At 37.4% G+C, this 20,413-nt stretch overlaps 3 protein-coding genes across 5 annotated transcripts; all 3 read right to left on the bottom strand.

Moving 5' to 3' along the window:
- Positions 1-54: 54 nt before the first annotated feature.
- On the bottom strand, positions 55-6,267 carry LOC129094344 (elongation of very long chain fatty acids protein 4-like). Of its 2 annotated transcripts, none has more exons than XM_054602474.1 (8): positions 5,887-6,267; positions 5,656-5,713; positions 4,946-5,133; positions 4,707-4,787; positions 4,504-4,560; positions 4,296-4,410; positions 936-1,063; positions 55-842 (listed from the first exon to the last, which is right to left on the bottom strand). In XM_054602474.1, the coding sequence occupies exons 2-8, from the start codon at positions 5,711-5,713 to the stop codon at positions 678-680; spliced, it is 792 nt and encodes a 263-aa protein (XP_054458449.1). In that variant the 5' UTR covers positions 5,887-6,267; the 3' UTR covers positions 55-677. The 2 variants fall into 2 exon arrangements, with proteins under 2 accessions (XP_054458449.1, XP_054458448.1); XM_054602473.1 differs by having other exon boundaries at positions 5,801-6,266.
- Positions 6,268-6,679: 412 nt separating this feature from the next.
- Positions 6,680-12,547, bottom strand: LOC129094299 (elongation of very long chain fatty acids protein 4-like). Of its 2 annotated transcripts, none has more exons than XM_054602406.1 (9): positions 12,260-12,547; positions 12,072-12,129; positions 10,856-11,043; positions 10,587-10,667; positions 10,424-10,480; positions 10,231-10,345; positions 9,189-9,316; positions 8,913-9,086; positions 6,680-7,328 (listed from the first exon to the last, which is right to left on the bottom strand). In XM_054602406.1, exons 2-8 carry the CDS (start codon positions 12,127-12,129, stop codon positions 8,922-8,924), a joined length of 792 nt encoding a protein of 263 aa, XP_054458381.1. In that variant the 5' UTR covers positions 12,260-12,547; the 3' UTR covers positions 6,680-7,328; positions 8,913-8,921. The 2 variants fall into 2 exon arrangements, with proteins under 2 accessions (XP_054458381.1, XP_054458380.1); XM_054602405.1 differs by having other exon boundaries at positions 12,211-12,274.
- A 638-nt stretch (positions 12,548-13,185) lies between these two features.
- mutyh (mutY DNA glycosylase) lies at positions 13,186-20,350 on the bottom strand. Its single transcript, XM_054602807.1, has 15 exons — positions 20,165-20,350; positions 19,484-19,614; positions 18,011-18,050; positions 17,846-17,919; positions 17,698-17,739; positions 17,527-17,598; positions 17,262-17,375; positions 17,072-17,169; positions 16,233-16,377; positions 15,963-16,050; positions 15,708-15,890; positions 14,638-14,783; positions 14,401-14,550; positions 13,905-13,955; positions 13,186-13,766 (listed from the first exon to the last, which is right to left on the bottom strand). Exons 1-15 carry the CDS (start codon positions 20,268-20,270, stop codon positions 13,623-13,625), a joined length of 1,584 nt encoding a protein of 527 aa, XP_054458782.1. The 5' UTR covers positions 20,271-20,350; the 3' UTR covers positions 13,186-13,622.
- Positions 20,351-20,413: the final 63 nt, after the last annotated feature.

Raw genomic sequence — 20,413 nt, forward strand, 5'->3', positions numbered from 1 at the left:
AATGAATGACATAAGCCAGCGAAATAACACAGAAGTCTCGTTTCTTATTAGTAAAGTTGTTCAAAGACCCATAAACTTTATTTCTTAAACTTAAAATCACATTTATTGACCAAGAACTCATGTACACATGCAGGTTTTTCAACATAAATATATACATTTCAAACACTACAAAACTTCATGCTCTCTCCCTCCTATCTTATCTACATCCTTCAATCTATTTTAGACTGAAGCGTAGAAAAGAATATATCATTTTGCAGTGTTATAGCGGTGGAAAAGAAATGTTTGAATTTTTGTTGTTTTGTGAGCGGAATTTGTCTCTGGAGGAATGTGTGAAGTCATTAATTCTGCAATAATGCAGAGAAAAGCATCCTACTTTATTGTTATATGTATAAAATGTACAGTTTGTTTACAACAATCATTTGAATGTTTGTCATTTCTCAATTTAAGAAATAAATAATTGAATGATCATGTCTTTTTCTAAACCATATATTTGACACTTCATATAAAATACAAAGAAAATGCAGACTGAACTCAAATCGTTCACATTAGTTGTACATGTCTGTCACTTAATGACGAGCATCAAGAGAACATCATTCAGACTATGGGTGTGTTCTTCCCTCTAGTGGACATAAGTGAGTACTGCAGACAGAAAAAACTCCCTCAAGAAGACAGTACTCTTATTTCTGCTTCTTCTTGTTGAGATAGCTCTGATAATAGAAGTTGCTGAAGAGGATGACGAGGACGACGCAGTAAGTAAACACCAGCAAGTTCATGGAGTCGGGGAAGTCGCACTCTGCGAACAGGTTGTAGCCGGAGTGCAGGAGGAACAGAAAAAGCTGCACCTGGAGAGTTATTAAAGAAAAATTCAGATCAGTTTCCTTCATACACACATTGTAAGTACGGTCACAGTTCTTCTGATACAGGAGCCAACTCACCAGCTGCAGAGAGGTGAGGTATCTCTTCCACCACAAGTACTTCTGCATGTGAGGGCCGATGGCAGCCAGGCCGTAGTAAGAATACATCACAAGGTGAATGAAGGTGTTGACCAGGCCGATGAAAAACGCTGCAGGATGTGAAAAAAGTGTGTGAAAAAAACATTCAATGTGACAAGATAACACTTTATATGAAGGTCAGGTCTATAATGCATTTAAAAGGCTTCATAAAACTACTACTAAGACGACCTACTAAACTATGCCATTTTTCATACTTTAGTATGTGATGAAAATGTCGTATTATAGTAGATCATAAAACATTTCTTATTAGTATGCCGTAAAACATCGTGTAAGATTCATAGCATCGTATGTCAAAGATTTCAAGATAAAAAAAATTCGTAAAGTAAATAAAACTAATATCATGGAAAAGGTCTTCAAAAAGTCCTAAAATGTCAGAGTACGTCAAAAGAATCATTAAGAAGTCCTAAAAAGTCATTGTACTGTATGTCATTAAAAAACAAAATAGTGTGGTATGTCATAAAAGTGGTTATAATATAGAACAGCATAAATGGTCAGTATTAGTATGTAAAAAATTATTATATATATAAAAATGAAAATAAAACATTAAAAAGTCAAAGTATTGGAAGTCATATTAAAGTATATTGGAAATGTGTCAAAAACCTCAGTATTGTATTTCAGAAAATGAAAAAAAAGACAGTATACTATGTCGAAAAAAAGTCATAGTATGTCATGAAAAATACTAAAAAGTCATACAAGTCATAGTATGCCCTAAAAATGATTTAAAATGGTCATAGTACAGTGTTTCAACAAATTAAAAGTGATGAAAAGTAAAAAATATTGTAAGTCACGGTATAGTATTTAATAACCATAGTATATTCTGTCATAAAAAAATACCATAGCATAGATTGTGAAAAAAGTCATTGAACATTTATGACTTAATAAAAAAAAATCCAAACTATACTTAGTATAGTATGTCAAAAAATATGTCATAGTATAGTATGTCGTAAAATATACCATAGTATGTCGAAAAATATGTCATAGTATAGAATGTCAAACAAAAAACTCCCGCACACTGTCTTCTTCACTTGCGTATAAATATCTTTTAGTAACAACGTTTCGGTACGTAGACCTTCATCAGGTTATTTTTGGTAGTATAGTATAGAATGTTGAAAAATATATCATAGTATGTCGAAAACTATGTCATAGTATACCATGTCATACAATAGGTCATAGAATAGTATGTCTCCAAATATGTAGTAAAATATGTCATAGTATAGTATGTCATACAATATGTCATAGAATATATGTCTCCAAATATGTCATAGGTCAATAGGTCATAGAATAGTATGTCTCCAAATATGTCATAGGTCAATAGGTCATAGTATAGTATGTCGTAAAGTATGTCATTGTATAGTATGTCAAAAAATAGTCATGGTATATTATGTCATTAATCATATTATAGTACGTTATAATTTTTTTAATAAAAAACTGAGTATAGTATTAAATGAAAAACAGTCATAAAAATGCCATAGTAAAGTATGTCATGAAAACGTCAGAGAAAGGACACAGCTCTCACTCTGGTTCAACAAGGACAGGATCTCAGACACTCAACAAGCATCAAATCCACACAGCGATGGGAAATCCAGACTTCTTATAGCATCAGAGCAAGCTATTTCATTAACATTCAACTGATGTCAATAAAGCCATCTACATGTACGGTCACCACACAGTTAACAGAAACATAATCCATGAAAACCGATGCTCCTCCCAAAGAAAGAGACACCACCAGGCCATTACAAATATCCCCACCCAGGATATGAGCAGAGTAGTCCTCATAAGTGTTTCAGGCTTATCATACAATCGCTAATAACCTTTTACAGCACCGTCACTCTACTTACAGTTTACAAATACATGCGTAAGAAAGTTATTGAAGCCTAGAGGACACAATTCAGAAATGTATAATTTATGAAACGGTAGAGCTGTTCTCTATGTGTCTTAATAACTAAAGTAATGGTGGTTATAATGTGCCGAGTTGCTCAGGACTCAGTTCTTCTTTCAAGCACTGCTGTCACTTTGGCATGAAGGTAAAAAAGAAGTCTTGCCTGGATCATGAATGCTGAACTTATGAGTACTTTATTTCTACTATTTATAATACAACTTGTTAAACCTCGTTATAAGTTTTCATGCATGATTGTAAACATTTATTAAGACTTTTTTAAAAGCCTCGCAAAAGGCTCAAGATATCTTACGAGCCTGTTTATAACACATTCCAGGCAAGGCTTCCATTTAAAGTGTTACAAAGGGCAAGCACTGATAGTGAGTGAAATAGGTATGAACTGGTGCAAGTTTAAACTTGTGGGGCAGTAAAGACACAGAAGAATGACGCAAAAAGAACCTAAGGTATGCCAAGACTTTGTTAGTGTTACGGTTGAACATTTCAGTCCCATTAGATAGTGTAATTAAGCTCTTAGTTGCATTCATGAGACAACATCAATGCAATGGACCAGAAAGCATTTGGCCACAAAGATGAGTATTTGTAATTTGAATGAATGAGCTAAAATAAAGAAATTACTTTGTTCTTGGAATTAAATGTTTTCTGATCAGTTCCCTGATTTTTGTTCTTTTTCGATTTTTTGTCAGCTGTTTTGTTGCAGAAGTCTCTATTGTTTGTTTGTTTTTTTATTCCAATTAGCATGTGTGCTTTCTGATTATTTTCAAATAAAACATCATACCATCATGCTAAAAACCCACATCTCACCTCGTCTTAAGCTCCTTCTCCTAAAATGCATTTAGAATGGAAAATAAAACTCGTTTTTTATAGGGAGTGGACGAGTCCACAAGTTTAAGCTGTAATTCTAAAGCTGGTTTTATGCTTTAGTTTTCTTTTAATTGCCAACAGGAAGGTTGGAAATGATTGAGAGACATGTAGTTGGTTTTGGTCTTTACAGGATGTCTGTGGCACTTAATCCAAAGTCCATTTGTTGCTAAGTAATACATAAAACTGCAGAGCGCTGCAGTTTTTAGCAAAAATTGTATTTTTCCAGGGACTATTTTCAGCTGTGGATTAATACACATTAAAAATAAATCTGCAGTATTGATGTATTGCAATAGTGTGGCTCATTTATTTCTTTTAAATAGTTTTTGGAGAACAGTGGAATTTGATATCACAGGCTTTGGTTTACTTGTTAACGGGTCGATGTTTAGTTGGTTTTGGCCTTTTTAATGGGGTTTGTTGACAATAAGAAACATATAGAACTTCTCCTTTAAGCAACAATATCCATACACAAGGTCAAGATACATCGTAATAGCACTTCGAGTAAGTGACTTAATTCGTTGACTTACACTGTCCGCCGGCCACATATTTGATTCCTGCCCACCAGTTGAACATCAGGGGTCCGTGGTGGTAAATGTGAAGGTACGTCAGCTGGCTGTTCTTCTTCCTCAGGATGAAGAAGAACTGCTCGTTGAGAGCAGATTGTTACAGTTTAATTTCTGCATTCTTACAAGTTTGTATTACACTGATCGTGCAAACATATTAGCAAATACGCACCGTGTCACAGAGCTCTATGACCTTGGAAAAGAAGAACCACCAGCAGGCTCCGGCCATCTGGAGGAAGGAAACGATGGCGAAATGTGAGTTTTCCCATATTGTTCATTCTGTCTGTAGGATTATTTTAATGTTAATAATGTTCCACATGTAGCTTTTCAAAGACAACATTTCTGCACAAAACACATCAAAACACACTTGCTTACCCTCATTGCCAGAGGGCTGGTGCTGTAATCTACAGGCTGACAGAGGAAGCTGTAGTTCGAGAGCCAGGATGTGACGATGAACTGGTAAACAGTCAAACAATAACTTTATGAAATGAAACACCACTGACAGAACCTCTTATATCAAAAAACAGGAATTCCTGAGAGGAAACAGAAGCTACTGGCGCTCATGATTGATGTGGTTTCCTCATTAAAACAGACAAACAGCAGCACAAACACACCTCATAGAGCATGTAGGCCGACAGGCCGACCATGGCGAAGTTGTAAGCAATGAGCACTGCTTTCAGGTCAAACGGTTCTCTGTGTTTCATCAGACGAGGCCCGGCCCAGACCACAAACAGGTACACCAGGAAGATGATTGCGATCGGGACGGGGGAGTAGACCAGCAGCCACTGGTCTGTCCTCTTGTCTGGAACAGAACAGAGCTATGTGTCAGGGACTGTGTACAAGTGAATTAATATATTACAAGACACACCTATGGCTAGAATTACACGTTTTAAAAGCTTCTTTGTTATGCCCAAACTTTAATCTTTTTAGTTTTAGTCTGCACAGGAAATGCCGGTATTGTCTTGTCTGAGTTCAGCTCAGGTGACTTCTGTGTGCAGAATAAAACCTTTATACATTTGAGGAGGAAGAAAAAAGGGGTTTTTCTTTTTTATGGGGGGGGGGTCTGACAATGAAAGGGTCCTTCCTGTGTCTGGGTCCCTGTCCCTCCTTCACCACTGTTACAAGATAATACCATTTCAGAAAAGTGTCATGGTGGCTCAACATGTGACAAGCCACAAGGCAGTCATTGTGAAGACAAGCCGGGGAGCACATCTGCAGCTCCCACACACACACACACACACACACACACAAACACACACACACAAACAAACAAACAGGCTTATTGTTTAGCCTGATCTGTACAGTAAAATATCAACCATCTTACCTCCGTTTTCCACTATTGTGTCGTGCACAGACAGGACGGTTTGCCACGCAGAAGCCATCTGGAAACATAAAGAAAGTTAATGACCGGAAAACCAGAAAATAAAGCTCAAATGTGGAAGTGTGTAAAGAGGAAACACTCTACTCACTGTCACAAAACCTTGCAACCGGTGTTTCCACGGTAAACTTCGGAGAAGACTATGTGGTGAATAAGTGGGCTGTGAGAGAGATTCACCTTGCAGGGCGCGCTGCAACCAAATCCAGATTTCCGTCCTGCGATGAATGAATGAAGGGCGACAGGAGCGACGGCCGCACCAGAAGCAGATTGACTTGATTAAAGTCTGCAAACTGAACACGACGACACCCGAGGAGCGACAGTGAGGAGTCGTTCTTCCACCTAAGGAACTTTGAGAGAGAGTGGAGGGGGAAAAAAAGTACTGAGAACTGATTTGAATCACTTCCTGTTTGTCTTCACTACTGCGTTTGGAGGAAAAAAAAAAAATTCTATTTTGACAGAATCTTTGGGCTGTTTCGTGTCTGCGCAGCAGGGGGCGCTGTTTCCTGCAACAATGTGACCGACATTCAGTAACATATTAGCTTTTAGTCATTGCTTGTGTTTTTTGTATTACTCCATGTATTTATTTATACCATTTATATATTTTAAATAAAAAAAAAAAAAACCTCTTCTCCATTAAGGAAGGAAGAGAGACAGACAGATAGATCAACTACTCTTTTATTATATATATATATATATATATATATATATATATATATATATATATATATATATATATATATATATATATATATATATATATATATTATATATATATATATATATATAAATATATATATATATATATATATATATATATATATTTATTATATATATATATATATATATATATATATATAGATCTATATATATAGATCTATATCCATATAGAATCTATCTATCTATTCAGAACTTTTGCTTCCACCACTGAACTCATGACATAACAAGTTATAACAAAAAATCTTAAACAATAAATAATTAAGTTAAATGAGCCTCTGTTCTTATGATAAACAAATCTCCATCATAAACATCAGGATAAAAACATCTCAATTAGCTGGCATGAAACCCGGTGTTTTTCTTGAGCCTAGGCTTTATTATGAAAAGTTACACTCTCTGGACTTTTTGTCCACTAACATTACATTTTAATTGTGTTAATAAGCACAGTTAATAATAAGTACAGTTATCTTACGTCTAGACTACTGGCAATGTAGTGATTGAACCATTATGTTCAATGAGGTCATTACAAAGAAAACTACACTCTTATTCAGAAAAAAGGTCCTAAGGAACATCAATGCAATTAAAAAAAATAAAAATATTAATATGAATGTATTATTACAATAATTTGATAGTATTTCGTATTTTAATTCCCAGTGATGGGACCTTAATACCACAATAATGCCTTAAACTGGCGACATAGGGCTGATGCTTTGACAATAAGGCACATGTGCATGTGATGAAGGAGTTTCAAACACAATACCATCAAGATTCCTGTTTAACTGAGTTGAAGAAGGTGCTGAGGGAGAGCTGTCTGCTGCCGCTGCTAGCTGCACTCAGTCTGGGTTTTTTTAGGTTTATTGATTCTTGTTATTCTTTGTACTGATGTTCTTCTGCCTTTTCCAAACCTAAATGAGACAAGTAGAGACAAATGATAACGGTTGGGAACCTGCTATCAATACAGGATTAGAGAATTAGATACAATCATATACATATAGTCACAAAGCTTCACAATATGCAGGAGAATTAACACAACAATCTCATTCAAACAAGGCTTCACATTTTTTCTGCAGCTCTAAACTGCAGAGTGATGTCAGGGGAAAGTAGTTTCCTGTTTTATAATCGTGCCTTCTATCTTCTCCAGGTGCTGTAGGTTGGCCTCTGGCTAACCTCAGTTACACAGCATGTGCACATGCAGGTTCTTCTTAATATAAATACTTCAAACACTAAAAATTCCTCCTTCCTCTCTTATCTATTTCAGACTGAAGGGTAGAAAAGAATATATAACTGTGCCTGTTGTTTTAGCAGTGGAGGGAAAATATGTTTAAAAAAGAAACCAACCTATTTCATTATAATATGCATGAAATGTTTGTTTGCAGCAATCCTTTGAATGTTTGTCATTTCTCAGTTTAAGAAATAGATAATGCTATGATCACATGATGTTTGCCTGCTCTATAAACGCAAAAGTCTGGCACCGAGTGAGTGAGAGATAACTGTTACACCACTTGGCCGTTACTCTTTCAAAATGTGAAGGCGCCACAATGTTTCCGCGATTGATCAGCTAATCCACTTCCTCGATTAGTGGTTGTTGCTCTAACCGCAGAGTTTGACCCAAAAAGCCTCATTTGAGAAATTTAGAACGAGCTCTAAAACAATGCAATTGGTGCCACCGTTTCTTTCTGTTATTTTTCAGTATAGTTTGTGTTTCTAACGCTGTGTTTCAACTCTATATTTGCAGGGTTTTGACACAGTTTAATGCAAACGTTATAGCTCACATGTAGGGAGTGTGTGGTCGAGTGGGAGAGAGAGAGTGAAGGTGAATGCGCTGAGACAGTGGCGGATCTAAATAAACATTCACTGGGTGGCAAGAGGCACACATGGAGACTTTAAAGGGAGAGAGTAGTAAAGTGTTCAGAGAAAATTAGCTGTAAAGTTGTCTGGTAGTAAATATATCCACCAGGGTCTAAGAGTTGAATCAGGTAAGTCATCTGGTCTATTTGACAAAGAACTGCAAAGGGCCCGTCCACTGTGGAGGGTGAATGAAATATAACAATAATATCATGATTATATTGTTGAATGTAGTCAATTACTCTAACAACAACAACTCTAGCTTAAGAAGCTTTCAGAACATTATTACAGTCATCACTGCAGAAGAATGCAGATGAACATTCATTACTCAGGAATTCACATAACAGATGCTGTCACTGACTATCCCTTTAACAATGGTAACTATTTCACACATTGTCCTTACATGGTCCAGTCATACTTGGTTTAGAACTAATCCTCTTAACAAGAATTACAAAGAACGCAGAGTACTCGCATTACTCACATTAGTTACACATGTGAAATGTTCAAGTTTGACTGTAAAGCTCAACTGTGTTAAAGTATCTGTCATTTGGATGATAAGCACTAAGAGAAAAGGGTTCAGACTCCGGCATGTTGTTCCCTCTAGTGGACACTAGTGAGTACTGCAGACACAGAAAACGCCTCACCACTGCATCTTATTTCTGCTTCTTCTTGTTGAGGTAGCTCTGATAATAGAAGTTGCTGAAGAGGACGATGAGGGTGACGCAGTAACCAAACACCACCACGTTCATGGAGTCGGGGAAGTCGCACTCTGTGAACAGGTTGTAGCCGGTGTGCAGGAGGAACAGCAGGAACTGCACCTGGAGAGGCATTTGGGGGAAAGTTCAGATCAGTAATACCTTACAAACGTATTGTGTGTATGCAGCCACACTTCTTCTGATACAAAGCATTAACCCACTCACCAGCTGCAGAGAGGTGAGGTATCTCTTCCACCACAAGTACTTCTGCATGTGAGGGCCGATGGCAGCCAGGCCGTAGTAAGAATACATCACAATGTGGACGAAGGTGTTGACCAGGCCGATGAAAAACGCTGCAGGATACAAAGAGAGGAATGTAGAAACACTCAGCGCCGCAATAAGTAATGGGCTGTTTCATTAATTAATTTAAGTCAGTTAAACATGAGGGGGAAAGGATCATTACTGTACTGATACTGATGAGTCTGACAGTGAGTCTATTAAGTATCATAGTTAATGAGGCAGCAGGAAAACTGTAGACTGAGGTAAAGAGTATGTTGTGATTATCACAGTTCAGCTTTAGAGCATTAGATAATGTGATGCATTCATGAAAACAACATCTATGCAATGGACCAGACAGCATTTGATCACTAAGATGATGGAAAATGAATGATCTTACAGAATGGTAAAAAAAAATGACTCTGATCAGTGTCTTAGTTTTGTTCTATTTTGTCATTTTTTACAACCAACATAAGTTTGACTTGTTTCTGTTTTATCTAATTTAGCATGTGTGCTTTGGATTATTTATAAACTTTCAACCCATCCCTTGAGTAACATTTGCTAAACACTACAGTGCATTGCTGTTTTTAATATATTTGAAAGCTTTATTCATATTTTTTCAATGAAACTATACATTTGTGATCTGTTTATCAAATATTATGTTTTCAGTTAGAATGAATGGTCTTTGGATTAAGTGACCCAGAACATTTACCGCAGCGGACCATGAAATAAACTTCAATACTTTATGTAGGAACACGTCACCCAGGGCAACAGCATTCATGTGTTTTGAATACATTAAACAGTGGAAGTCAATGACCCAGAAAAACAAGATATAAAAAAGTAGAAGTAAAGAAAAATAAGATATAAAACAGACAAAACTTAATTGTTTAATTTTGGTCTTTTCATGGGATTCGGGAACAATAAGAAACATAGACTTCTCCTTTGAGCATCAATATCCTGCCACAAGGTCATATTAAATTTGTTGACTTACACTGTCCTCCGGCCAAATACTTGACTCCCGCCCACCAGTTGAAGATCATGGTGCCGTGGTGGTAAATGTGAAGGAAAGTCAGCTGGCTGTTCTTCTTCCTCAGGATGAAGAATATCTGCCCATAGATAGGAACAGTTTCAATTCTGCATTCTGAATTTTCAGTGATACTACAAACATTATAACAAAGACTCACCGTGTCACAGAGCTCTATGACCTTGGAGAAGAAGAACCACCAGCAGGCTCTGGCCATCTGGAGGAAGGAAACCATGTATAACGGTTGAAGGTTGATTTTATTGTTTATTATGTTCCACTTGTAGCTTGCAAAAGACAACATTTCTGCAAACACACTTGCTTACCCTCACTGCCAGAGGGCTGGTGCTGTAATCTACAGGCTGACAGAGGTAGCTGTAGTTCGAGAGCCAGGATGTGACCAGGAACTGGTGAATAGTCAAACAATTACCTAATTAAATGAAACACCACTGACAGAACCACTTATATCATAAAACAGAAATTCCTGAAAAGATACAGCAACTACAACCTGAAAAGGTGAATATTTAACATCATCACTGTGCGCACAATTATCTGGTTCCCGTAATAAAACAGACAAACAGCAGCACAAACACACCTCATGGAACATGTAGGCCGACAGGCCGACCATGGCGAAGTTGTAAACTATGAGAACCACTTTGAGGTCAAACGGTTCTCTGTGTTTCATCAGACGAGGCCCGGCCCAGACCACAAACAGGTACACCAGGAAGATGAGTGAGATCGGGACGGGGGAGTAGACCAGCAGCCACGGGTCCGTCCTCTTGTCTGGAACATAACAGAGCTATGTGTCAGGGACTGTGTACAAGTGAATTAATATATTAGAGGACACACCCTAGAATTATTCATTCTAAGAGCTGCATTGATTTCCCAAAAAGTTTAGCACTGATTAACAACATTTGTTTTGCTTGGTTAAATGCTTAGTTTTTTTTTTATATAGTTGTGTGGTTTTCCAGTTCAGTTCAGATGACCTATGTGTGAAGTTTGGTGAATTTAAAAATAATAAAATGTTTTAAGATTTGAGAAAAAAAGAAAAGCAGAAACATTTGGGGCCTTGGTCCTCCCACTACAGCATGTCCACTAATGTAACATGATAATATCATTTTTAAAGTGGCATTCTACCAGTCTGTGGTAGCCAGCACCCTCTTCTTTGCTGTGGTGTGCTGGGGTGGTGGCATCAGGACTGGAGATGCCAACAAGCTCAATAAGCTGGTGAGGAAAGCCAGCTCTGTGGTGGGTCTGGAGCTGGACAGTCTGGAGTCAGTGGGTGAGAGGAGGATGAAGGCCAAACTCAGAGCCATCCTGGACAATCCCTCTCACCCTCTCCATGAGGAACTGTGGCAGCTGGGCAGCTCTTTCAGCCATCGGCTGATTCTACCAAAGAGCAGGACGGAGCGCTTCAGACGCTCATTTGTGCCCCACTGCCATCAGACTGTACAACAACAGCGGAGACCACAGGCTGTCATCATGCTGACCAGCCCCCCCCCATGTGGATATACTGTACATTTTTTATTTGTATTCTTATTTTATTGTATAATATGTGTATTTATTATCTGTTATGTGTAGTTGAGCTGCTGCAACACCCGAATTTCCCCCATGGGGATCAATAAAGTAATATAATAATAATTGTGGCTTATCATGTGACAAGCCACAAAGCAGTCATTGTGAAGACAAACTCTCTCACAGACCTGCTGTCAGACTGGAAATCTCTTCTACAAAGGCAATATTTGAAGTTATTTTGAATTTACTACAAACCAAAGCAAGTTTGAGTGTATTTGAAGGAGAAACCGTCATACCTCCATAGTCCACTATCCTCTGGTGCACAGATAAGAGGCTTTGCCAGGCAGAAGTCATCTGGGAACATTAAGAGAGATAATGAGCGAAAGAAGAAAACTGTAGCATTAAAAGAAACACAATGTATTCATTCATGAACACCTTGCGACCGGCGTTTGAACGGTAAACTGCAGTGGACACGCTGGAGTACCTTTGGACACTGATGTTATCTGGGCAAATAAGTAATAGCAAAGTTCAACTTGCAGAAAGCGCCGTCAGCAAATCCAGATGATGTGTGAGGAATGAATGAGGACAGACTGGATGGACCGGCCGCACCGGAAACACCGAGAGAGAGACGTCACTGAATATCAGGAGACTAAAGCCCCGAACAAAGGCAGCGTGCGTCGGTGTCTCCCATCTGATTAACTTGAAGGACAGTTGAGTTAGTACCGGCAAGATATGAATCACTATCTACCCGTCGTCGCCATTGGCATTCTTGTTCTCCGATAGGATCAGTTGTTTGTTTCATGTTCATCAAAGCAGGGGGCGCTGTTTCCTGCTATGATGTGACCGACTTTCAAAATAAATAAATATATATAAATATATATACAAAATATATATATATACACACACATACACATATATAAATATATATACAAAAATATATATATACACACACACACATATATACAATATATATATATATACACACATATATATATACAAATAGATAAATATATATATATATATACACAAATATATATATATACAAACAAATAAAATATATACAAAAATATAATATACACACAAATATATATATAGCCAAAATAATAAATATATATATACAAATAAATAAATATATATACACACAAATATATATATATATATACACACACACAAATATATATATATATACAAATAAATAAATATACACACAAATATATATACATATATATACACATATATATATACATATACAAATAAATAAATAAAATATATATATATATATATACATATATTATACTCATCTCCATGAAGGAATACCTGCAGATAGATTCTTTTTGCCATATTACCATAATAAAAACATAATAAATCTTGATTGGAGGATGAACAGCAATTTACACGTGAAATCTGGTGTTTGTCTTGTGTCTGAGCTTTATTATCAAAAGTTACATTCTCTACACGTTTTGTCCACTAACATCACATTCTTAATGCAGTAATATAAAACAAAATTATAAAATAATATTATTAAACAAGTATCTTACATACTGCTTGTAAAAACATGTAGACTAGTCATAATATAGTTATAAAAACATGATCTATAATGAGGTCACTAGACACTAAAAGTCCACACAGGAACTTCAGAGGAGCAATAAACATATATCTTTTTGAACTAACAACAATTAAAAAATCTGATGTTAAAATAATTTGCTGGCATTTTGTATTTAATTTCCAGAGATGGGTCTATAATACCACAACAATACCTCTATGTGGCAACATAAGGATGATGCTTTGACAATAAGGCACGTGTGCATGAGGAGACGTCATGAAGAGGTTTCAAACACACAATACCATCAAGATTCCTGTTTAACTGAGTTGAAGAAGGCGCTGAGGGAGAGCTGTCTGCTGCCGCTGCTAGCTGCACTCAGTCTGGGTTTTTTTGAGGTCTGTTGATTCTTGTTATTCTTTGTGCCGGTCTGCTTCTGACTTTTCCCAACCTAAGTGAGACAAGTAGAGAAAGATGATAACGGTGGAATCTGTTGTTAATATAGTATTATAGAATAAGATACATATATACACACACACACACACACACACACACACACACACACACACACTAACAGAGGTATACTTACCTTGGAGGTTTGCTCTTTTTGAGTGTCCACAGAGTCACAGAGCTTCACGATCTGCAGGATAATGTACATATTAATCTCATCCATTCAGGCTCACTTCTGCTATCACAAATAAATAAATAAATATACACACAAATATATATATACACACATGTATACAAAAAAAAATATATATACAAATAAACACACTTTCTGAAACAAACTCAACCGTCCTTCACAATATCTGAAACTGAAAGTAAAAGGAAAGATAGTAGCACTTTTAAAACCGTTAAAAGGGGGAAACTTGAACTTAAAAATCACTGAAATCTTGTGATGTGACATGTGGGAGCTATACAAGTGTTTCTTTACACCAGAAATATATAAAGTAAAGTTTACTGCTGTTGCAAAAGCCTGTTTTCTGTCTTGGTGCTGATAACCTCAGGTTCACAGCAGGGACACACACACACACACACACACACACACACACACATTTTTTTGTGTGTGTAAACAAAAAAAAAACCTTTTTCACTCCCGTGGACACGGCGGCTTCCTGTAGAGCGGACCTGGTGAGCCACTGTGCGTTTTCAGTCTGTGTTTGTGTGTCAGCGTCCTTCAAACACACACTGTGAACCACGTACGTCTGGTGGATGTGGGAGAAGATGTGAACCACCTACAAACAGCCAATCCATCAGTGCAGAAATTGTTTATTTACATTTTAAAGAGTGCACAACAGACAGATGGTTAATATCAAGCTTACCTCCCCCACATACTGGAAGAGGCTTTCTGCCAGATGGGTTCCCAGTAACCCGCTGATCTGAGTACACAGAGCCCTCTTCTCTTTCACGTCAGAGCTCTTCTCCCCCTGCAGAAGACTCGGAAACTCCCACAAGCCAGCCAGCAAACCTGTCAATACACAGGCTGTTTATTAAAAGGATAACATTTCAACAGATTAATAGATTGCTGAATTGTAGGTTTAATTTAAATGGAGCTTTATTTTCAATTGAAATTTGAAAATTCAAACATTTTTCATTCTAAATTTTAAATAATTTTGCTCTTTTGAGTCACATTTATTTAACTTATTAATGTAGCCAACGTGAGTAGATGTACTTTTTGTTTTTTGTATTTCTTTAATGTTGCTGTTAAAGATGGGGCTAATTTAACTACTCTATAGACTGCTCGGTAGCTTGTAAATGTTCCATCTGGGGGCATTATCTCAAACTATAATAATACATCAGAATTTTTTGTTGATAATACTGTATATATATTATCAATCTGAATCTGCAAAGTAACTAGACACAAAAGTTAACAAATAAGTGTAGTAGAGTAAAAGTACAATGTTAGCCTCTGAATTGTAGAATGTAAAATAAAATAAAGTACATCAAAACTGTATGTTAAGTTACTGTGAGGAGCTGGTTGTGATATAGTCTCAATTCATTACTGATATCTCTATGCAACCTACAAAATTCTTCATAGTAGCTTTAAGTGCAGTACCTGAGTAAACTTTGTTACTTTCCACCACTGCATTTCTGTATTTAGAGTTTCTTAAAAGTTTGTCTGATTTAGAGTAAAACTACAATGAAAATATTTGCCATAATAAACACTGATGAAAATTAAAGTAAGTAAAAGCTGCATATTGTTTGAAGTCTACCTGAATTATGGATCTATGATTTGCTTCTCACATCAACCATTTTCTCAGCGATTCAAATAGTAAAATTCAAACAAAATAGCAATTCAATCTGATTATCGGACTAGAGACGACGTAATCCTACAGCCGAATCTCAACGATCACATTCCCCACCAGTGGTGGGACAAACTGCGGGCGATGACCTTTGTTTGGCCTCTGTGTGAGCAGGTACTCTTCCTCTCCATCCTCTCCAGGTCTGATCACCACACAGGTCAGAGTTCGCTCCACCCGGGGCGGCTTCTTCGCCGGCTTTCTGGGGAAGTTCTGAACGCCTAACTCATCGTCCCAGGGCTCCGAGGGACACAGCGGACATGTCTCGCTGTTTGCTGAGGGAGGAGAGAAGAGCACTTTAATAGAATATTGTGAGCTCTAAGGGTGAGATACTTCCGTATACTTACTGCAGTCTTCTATATCTGGCAGGGTGGGTGGCTTCCTGTCCAGCTTCCCCAAGAGCTTCCTGGAGTTTTTCTCTTGTTTAATATGAACCTGCACATTCACACACTGTCTGAACATCATGTACACCGGGAAATACACAAATTCTAACCTTTTCACTATGATCCAAAGCAATAATAATCTATTTAAGCACTTTTGAATTTCCAATACAAAGCAAAGCCTAAACCATACCCATCATTTACTAGCAATAATTTATCATATTTAATCTTTTTTACCTTGCGAAAAGAGCGGCAGTGAGACTGGACGGGACACTGGCTGCACAGTGGTCCTTTAGGGGTACACACTCGTGCTCCCAGCTCCATCATGGCTTGGTTAAAGTCCCCGGGTCTTTCAGGATCCACCAGCGTGTTGGCTTGACTCCTGAAATAGAGCAGAAAAAATACATCAAAAAAAAAACTTTTAATCACTTTAATACAATTTACAAATACTGACTTAGGTTTTAAATATGTTTTTTTTTTTTATTTTATTTTCATTGATATTAATAAGGGCTGCACGGTGGTGTAGTGGTCAGCACTGTGCCTGGGTTCAATACCCGAGCTAGACGGCCTACTGTGTGGAGTTTGCATGTTCTCCCCGTGTCAGCGTGGGTTCTCTCCGCGTGGGTTCTCTGGCTTCCTCCCACAGTCCAAAGACATGCAGGTTAGGTTAATTGTTGACTCTAAAATTGCCCGTAGGTGTGGATGTGAGTGTAACAGGTTGTTTGTCTCTATATGTCAGCCCTGTGATAGGCTGGCGACCTGTCCAGGGTGTACTCTGCCTTCGCCCAAACTGTTGCCAGTTGAATCATCTGTGTAGAATAAACAAAGCTGTCCTTGCCAGACCGACTTTGAACAGGACAACATTTGTTTATGAACACCAATGAAAACTGTATGCAAAGTTCATATGTGACCAGTGGAGAGGTGTGTTTGAGTGTCAGGCAGACACTGATGTTTATCTCCCGTAGAGCTTACAAAGCAAGAAAAAGCAATAATATCACAGTAACATTTAGAAATGTTAAAGTATGTGCTTGGATCAAATTATCAAAAATGATCAATGATAAGAAGTTTAATCTCACCAAAGTGCCTCTGTTACTGCAGGACTTGTGCTGTCAGCTCCAATGGCCCTCAGGCGACAAAGCACCCGAATCACATTGCCATCCACCACTCCGGTAACCTAGGCAACAGAGATATTTTCAGTCCTAAACGAGGCAGTGAAGCTATCAAGTGTGGCCTAAGAGGTTTTTGCTCTGATCAACAGAAACACACCTGACCAAGAGCAATAGAGCCCACAGCTGCAGCTGTGTAGCGTCCCACTCCAGGCAGCTGTTTCAGCAGGCTGTCGACTGTGCGAGGCATCTGCCCTTTAAGCTCCGACACCACCTACAAAAGACAAGTGATACAATCAACAACCTGCTCCCACATTTCACCACGTTGGTCAATGGACTACATGATTGCTCTTGACATAAAACCATACTAATGAATTATTACGCAATAAGTCAGCCTAAGCAGATTTACAAAACAAAACCCAAACCTTTTGAGCCCCTTCATGCAGTCTTTTCCCTCTGGAGTAGTAGCCAAGACCCGCCCACATCTGGTTCACTTCCTACGCATGAATGAAATCAATAAATACAATTTTAAATCAATGCTATTTTTAAAAAAAAAAATCACCATTATCTTCAGGGACCGCTCCTTTAGTCATCACCTCTAGCGTAGCAGCAGCAAGATCCTGCAGCGTGGGCCACCGCTGGGACACAAGTGAAGAAAGAGTTTAAATTACACAGAATTAAAAATATATTTACAATTATTGTATCACGAGGACTCCAGTCAGTGTAATGAACAAAGACACCTACCTTCATCCATTTGTTGTAATAGTCTATTACTGTGGCAACTTGGGTCTGTTGCAGCATTATTTCTGAAACCCAGACTAAAAAAAAAAAAAAGAGAGACAACTGTCTTATAAGGAGTGTTGGCAGCTGTTTAATCTGGGTCATTTTGACAAGAAAACATCTTTTTACCTGCATATGTCCTGATGTTGAGGTCTGACTCTGTCACAGCCTGTTAAATACATACAAGGAGTAAGCCAGTTATAGCAGTCAGCAGTGTTTCTGCATGTGTATAACCAAAGGCCTGGCAATATAGCTTGATATGAGGATTACTGATCAACATTTTTACAATATTTGGGTATTTTAGAATAACATATTGAATGATGTATTTTGTTATTCAGTAGTCATAAAATAAAACATTGAAGTCATTTTATAAGAATTTGAGCCGTCAATCAGATGAGAATATTGTGTGAAAAAAATGGAGTAAAAGTAAAGACTCTTAAGGGATACTTCTGTTTTTTGAATAGGGGTTGTGAGAGGTACTTATATATATATATATATATATATATATATATATATATATATATATATAAATAAATAAATAACAGGGGCAGCAGCAAAAACGTATTTTAGCCAGCAAAAAGAACAACCCACCTAAAATAATCAAAATCAGTTTAAGTGTACGCTTTATTTAGATTTTTTTACCCTTTATGTTGCCGTCAGACAGCCCTGTGCTCACTTTAATACCACAAGCCCCCTTGACAAAAACAATAATTTTACATCTACTTCGCAGAACACAAAAGTTGCTGGTCTACTGTTGCCTCGATCGGTTAGTTTGTTTGTGTTATTGTGTGACTTTGGATGGTTTAAAGGGTTAGTTCAGATTCACCAAAGTCACACATTAACAGAAACAAACTAACTGATTGAGGAAGCCGTTTGGTTGCTTTGACGAGAGCATAGATGGATATAGCAGCTGCAGTTCCCCGTTGGAAAAGGCTGTCTGACAGCGAGGTAAAGCAGTGAAAATATTCAGATTATGACGTACACTTGAACTGACATTTTCTTAGGTGTGCCTTTCCTTAAAGTGGCTAGAACGCAATTTGCTCCCACCCCGTCCAAAGCAGTACATTGCTTTGGTCCCGAGCTCATACTCTTGTCTGTTTCTCCAAACTGGAGGCGTGCGGACCGTCTACAGTTGTTAATACACCAACTATAAATAAGTACCTCATACAACCCCACTTGAAAAATCGGAACTATCCCTTTTATATGTCATAACATTATTATATTTAAATTTAAACAGTCAAATACTGTCAGATATTATCTTAAAGAAAATATATATTATTAAAATCTACTGTGACAATGTAATCCCTGTTTTTTGTGGTTTTTCCTTTTAGAATTTGTATTTTAGAATTTGATTAAAAACTAATGAAACCATTAAAATCGGTGTCACAGAAATCTTAGCGATAAAGCATTATTGTCAAAAAAAAGAAGAGTGTTTTCTTGTACGCAGCAGTAACCACATCTTTGAACCAAGCTTGCTTCAACACCTCCTGTACTTTCATTATGATACATAATTAAAATATGTCTCTAACAATCAAACAGGGATATTAAAAAAGGACAAACGTTCTTGTCAAAACCAGTGGTGGAAAACTTTCTCTTCTTTACCAGAGTCCTCCATGGCAGCTCCCTCTTCTCCTTGTCGTACCAGTTTAGGAGCTGAGAACGCAGCAGCACCACATCAGCAGGATCATGGAAGGTGTGGTATGAGGATGACGGGGAGGATGCATTCGTGGTTTCTTCTGGAAGAACATAAAACATCAATGTCATTCACACTAAGCATACTTTTTATAAGGGAATTTTCACTGATGTTAAAGCAATAGAATATCTATCAGAATGGTTCAAATGCTGTATGTTGAGGGAGAACATCCACAGAAAAGATGATGACAAAATTTGACATTTTGTTATTTTTTCACAACTGCTTGATGAGGAGAACTTCCATTTAAAATAAATCTGAATTTATTCCCTGCAAAAAAAAAAACACATACTACTATTTCTGAGGCTGTACACTGTATTACTTAATAGAAAACATTTCTGACAATCTGAAATGTACATATCACCATGGTTATATATATATAATGAGCTTTTATTGTGTCCATCCCTGTGTGATAATGGGTAAATTAAATCTGAGGGTTCAAAAATAAATTTAGTTCTTACATAATTCTCGTTCAGTATGACATATTGTGTTGATTCATAACCGCAAACATATTTATGTGGATAGATTTTCTTATTTTACCTTAAAATGTTTGTCTTTTTGCACAAGTTTATTAAGATAAACATGAAACCTACCTTCTTTGACAGCTGTCTTTGACCTCTTCCGCTTTGGTTTTGCTGATTCTACCATCTCCAGTCCGGCTCTCTTCCCTTTAAGCACCGCTGAACGCAACCTGCTCATTTTAAACACCTCATGCAGCGACTTATTTAACGTCTTGTTTACTTCACGGACACTTTTAGGCTCCCGCCACGTTCGCTGACTGAACGTCGCCGCTCGACCAATCAGCTGCGAGGAAACAGAGGAAGTACGTTCTACGTCATCTC

This window comes from Anoplopoma fimbria, chromosome 8, assembly GCF_027596085.1.
Source record: "Anoplopoma fimbria isolate UVic2021 breed Golden Eagle Sablefish chromosome 8, Afim_UVic_2022, whole genome shotgun sequence".
Lineage (NCBI taxonomy): Eukaryota > Metazoa > Chordata > Actinopteri > Perciformes > Anoplopomatidae > Anoplopoma > Anoplopoma fimbria.

Excerpts from the sequence above, each read along its gene's own strand:
- LOC129094344 (XM_054602474.1), bottom strand. The coding sequence starts at position 5,713 with ATGGCTTCTGCGTGGCAAACCGTCCTGTCTGTGCACGACACAATAGTG. Across the intron at positions 4,788-4,945 it reads CGGCCTACATGCTCTATGAG|TTCATCGTCACATCCTGGCT; the intron begins GTGTGTTTGTGC and ends ACTGTTTACCAG. Across the intron at positions 843-935 it reads ACCTCACCTCTCTGCAGCTG|GTGCAGCTTTTTCTGTTCCT; the intron begins GTGAGTTGGCTC and ends ATAACTCTCCAG.
- LOC129094299 (XM_054602406.1), bottom strand. The coding sequence starts at position 12,129 with ATGACTTCTGCCTGGCAAAGCCTCTTATCTGTGCACCAGAGGATAGTG. Across the intron at positions 11,044-12,071 it reads GAGGATAGTGGACTATGGAG|ACAAGAGGACGGACCCGTGG; the intron begins GTATGACGGTTT and ends GTTATGTTCCAG. Across the intron at positions 10,668-10,855 it reads CGGCCTACATGTTCCATGAG|TTCCTGGTCACATCCTGGCT; the intron begins GTGTGTTTGTGC and ends ACTATTCACCAG.
- mutyh (XM_054602807.1), bottom strand. The coding sequence starts at position 20,270 with ATGAGCAGGTTGCGTTCAGCGGTGCTTAAAGGGAAGAGAGCCGGACTG. Across the intron at positions 17,920-18,010 it reads CAACATCAGGACATATGCAG|TCTGGGTTTCAGAAATAATG; the intron begins GTAAAAAGATGT and ends TTTTTTTTTTAG. Across the intron at positions 16,378-17,071 it reads GCAGTAACAGAGGCACTTTG|GAGTCAAGCCAACACGCTGG; the intron begins GTGAGATTAAAC and ends GCTCTATTTCAG.